Genomic DNA, 2936 nt, shown 5'->3' on the forward strand with positions numbered 1-2936 from the left:
TAATAAGAATATATACATGTATATCTTGCTATGTTTTTTTGTGTGTGTGCGTGTGGTTGTTATGGATGTATACCTATGGACATCCTTTTCGTTGTCTATTTGTGATTAAATATACTCTGAGAACTCATTGAAGCTTTGAAATGTTTTTCGGTTTATATATCTATATATTCAGTATGACATATGTATCCTTGTATTTTCTCAATTGGTCTTACATATTCATATTTGTATATAGTAAGTGTTTTCTGTCTCTGTGAATATATTCTACAAGCACATATAGGTACCCCAAGTCTGCAATTGCACACATCGTTACATTTGTATACGTAAATATATAGCTATATATTTAACATCATGCCAACGTATGATCAATCGATTCTTCCCTTGTTGGTGCGCTACACTCGCCTTTCGTTCAGCCTTTAAACAGTTTCTCAACTCTACCGTATTGGTAATTTCGTATCCAGCTACCTCACTCTATATCCTCTTACTCTCCTTCACTCACAGGCAGCCGGCTGGAAATGGTTCCCCGAATCCCAAGGACTCGTCACAGGGGTTACTGTGGCTGGGTTTGGCCTGGGAGCCTGTATTTTCAACCCCATTCAATCGTGGTATATCAATCCCGATGGACTGTCCTGTGAGTACGGATGCCCTCGAGAAGTCACCGACCGCTTGCCTGACCTGCTACGCTTACTGGCCACGGTGTATGTCTGTATACAGATCCTCATGTGCTTCTTTATATGCAACCCCCCCGTGACAGACAACGCGCTGCATGCCAACCACACAGCCAGCGGTAGTGATAGCTATGGTACATACCAGGCCATTCCCACAGACGATGGGCACGGCAACTCATCCCTGCACCAGCCCACCGACCCCGCAAATACCAGGACCACCGCCCCACCTGAAAAAGACGATGACGAAGAAGTCATTGTCCACTACCGCGCAGGCAGTAAAGTGTTTGACCTGGACCAGCCTATCCTCGCGCTGGCGCCGTCCAAGGTGTTTGTGTCGCGCGATTTTGTGCTACTTTACCTCTGCTTTGGCTTGTGTGGCTGGGGGTCGACCTTTGTGTCTGCCAATTGGAAGTTGTTCGGAAACTCGCCCGAGGGAGCGCACATTTCCTCGGACTTGTTTCTGTCGAGCGTTGGGGCGTGTGCGAGTATATTTAACGCTTTGGGCCGTATTGTATACGGCCGGTTGTTTGACTTCTACGGGTTCAGGAGGACGGCGACGGCGCTGACGAGCGTGTTCACATTCCTGTTGCTAACCTTTTATTGTACGAGGTTTCTGGGCAAGGCAGCCTTCTTCGCCTGGGTGTGCGGGTATGTGGCGACATGCACCCTTCTGTTAATATGCTCAGTTGTAACTCCTGGTTTTATTCCTACCTGTGGATATCAATCGGAGATTTTTGTATGGGTGCCATTGTTGTATGCTTGGATGGGTGTCTATAGAAGCGGTATATTTAATTGACTTACTGTGGTCTATGTTCATGCCTGCATGTTGATATTGAATCGTTTTAGAAGCGATCTCGGCTTTTCGCGTACTTGAGCAGCTTGCAATTGTGTGTGAGTTGGTATTGAGGCAGGCATGTTAATACCATTCTTTTAGTCCAGGTACTTTGTACTCATTCCACACTTTCTATTACGCCATGCACACCACCAGTCTCTTCTCCTCGCTCGGGGGAGTGTACGCGATCTTTCCAGGGTCTGTAGTGAAGAAGTGGCCCTACAAGCCAGGAGTTATTTATGGCGTTTTATTCACAGCCAACATAGTTGTGACGGTGGCTGGTTCCATCGTAGCTCCCATTGCTTTGACTAGACTAGGCTGGGCGAGCACAATGATTGGGTGTGGAGCTGGATCTCTAGCCTTAGCTTTGCTTCTTATAGTTGTGTATCTTGGTAATTCCATGGATGCGACCTCCAAAAAGAAATAGTAGTAGCGAGGATATGTATATATATAAATAATAAAAGTAAAAGGTTATGAATGTAAGCGCGGTGTTGCACTGAGTGAGAATCTCGTAGCTTACCGGAGCATGCCCATACTTTAATGGCATTACTCAAAGTCAAGCACAAACTTCGGCCTCTACATCAGTCCCCACGATTGCATATGTTGGTAGCAACATTTACTATCATTCGGTTTGACTAGTAGAATATACGTCCACTACAACTAGATCTCCCCTTCACTGCTATTGACATCGCTACGAACGATTTTAAGGGGGGTGATTGAAATGTGCGATAGTATATAGAACAATGATCACAGGATTCCAATTCCTAGGCAATCAATGCGCTAAATCAATGCAATCATACTATAGTGTGTCCCCGTCAATCCGTTAGTCTGCCAAACATAGTCTCGCAGAGTTCAGGGTTCAGACTCTCTCGCCAGCCGTCGGCCGTTACTCGTCAGTCGTCACTCGTCAGTCGTCAGCCGTGCCCGTCACTGTCACTGTGGTCACTTACATGGCAGATATGTCAGATGATTCAGTCCCATGGGCCAGGGCTGAGGGCTCACAAACTCACTGGCCAGAGCCAAATAGCCACACACTCCAGCCACGCCTACACGGCCACACCCATCGCAGAATCAATCACTGCTAGAGAGACTTATGTAGAGGCATTGAACTTTGGAGGATGAACTCCGGTGGGGACGTGGCTAACTTTAAATTTCTATATTTATTTTTATCACAAAATATAAGTTGAATTTTATTTTTTTAACTTTGGATCCGCATACTCTCTTGGATAAAAATTTAATACCGTCTCCAATTTTATCGGACTTTTTTATATATTTTAAAACTAAATTACTATTAGTTTAGCTTGTTGACTTTTGAGGACATTTGACAATGTTGAGTGTAAAATCGTGTTGGTGTACGTAGCTTTCATATATTTTTTAAAATACATGGTGTTTATATTTTTTTTTGAAATATGTATTTTTACATATTGACTTTGAGAGAC

At 44.3% G+C, this 2936-nt stretch overlaps 1 protein-coding gene across 1 annotated transcript; it reads left to right on the top strand.

The window, feature by feature from the left end:
- Nucleotides 1-491: 491 nt before the first annotated feature.
- Nucleotides 492-1983, top strand: SARC_11635 (hypothetical protein; the record flags this gene model as incomplete). The annotated part of the gene is made up of 2 exons (XM_014294271.1): nt 492-1313; nt 1654-1983. Coding segments are annotated over 2 exons (1093 nt in total), but the record flags the coding sequence as incomplete, so codon positions are not given.
- Between the last annotated feature and the right edge of the window lie 953 nt (nt 1984-2936).

The sequence above is a fragment of the Sphaeroforma arctica genome (assembly GCF_001186125.1).
Source record: "Sphaeroforma arctica JP610 unplaced genomic scaffold supercont1.1800, whole genome shotgun sequence".
NCBI classification, from domain to species: Eukaryota; class Ichthyosporea; order Ichthyophonida; genus Sphaeroforma; species Sphaeroforma arctica.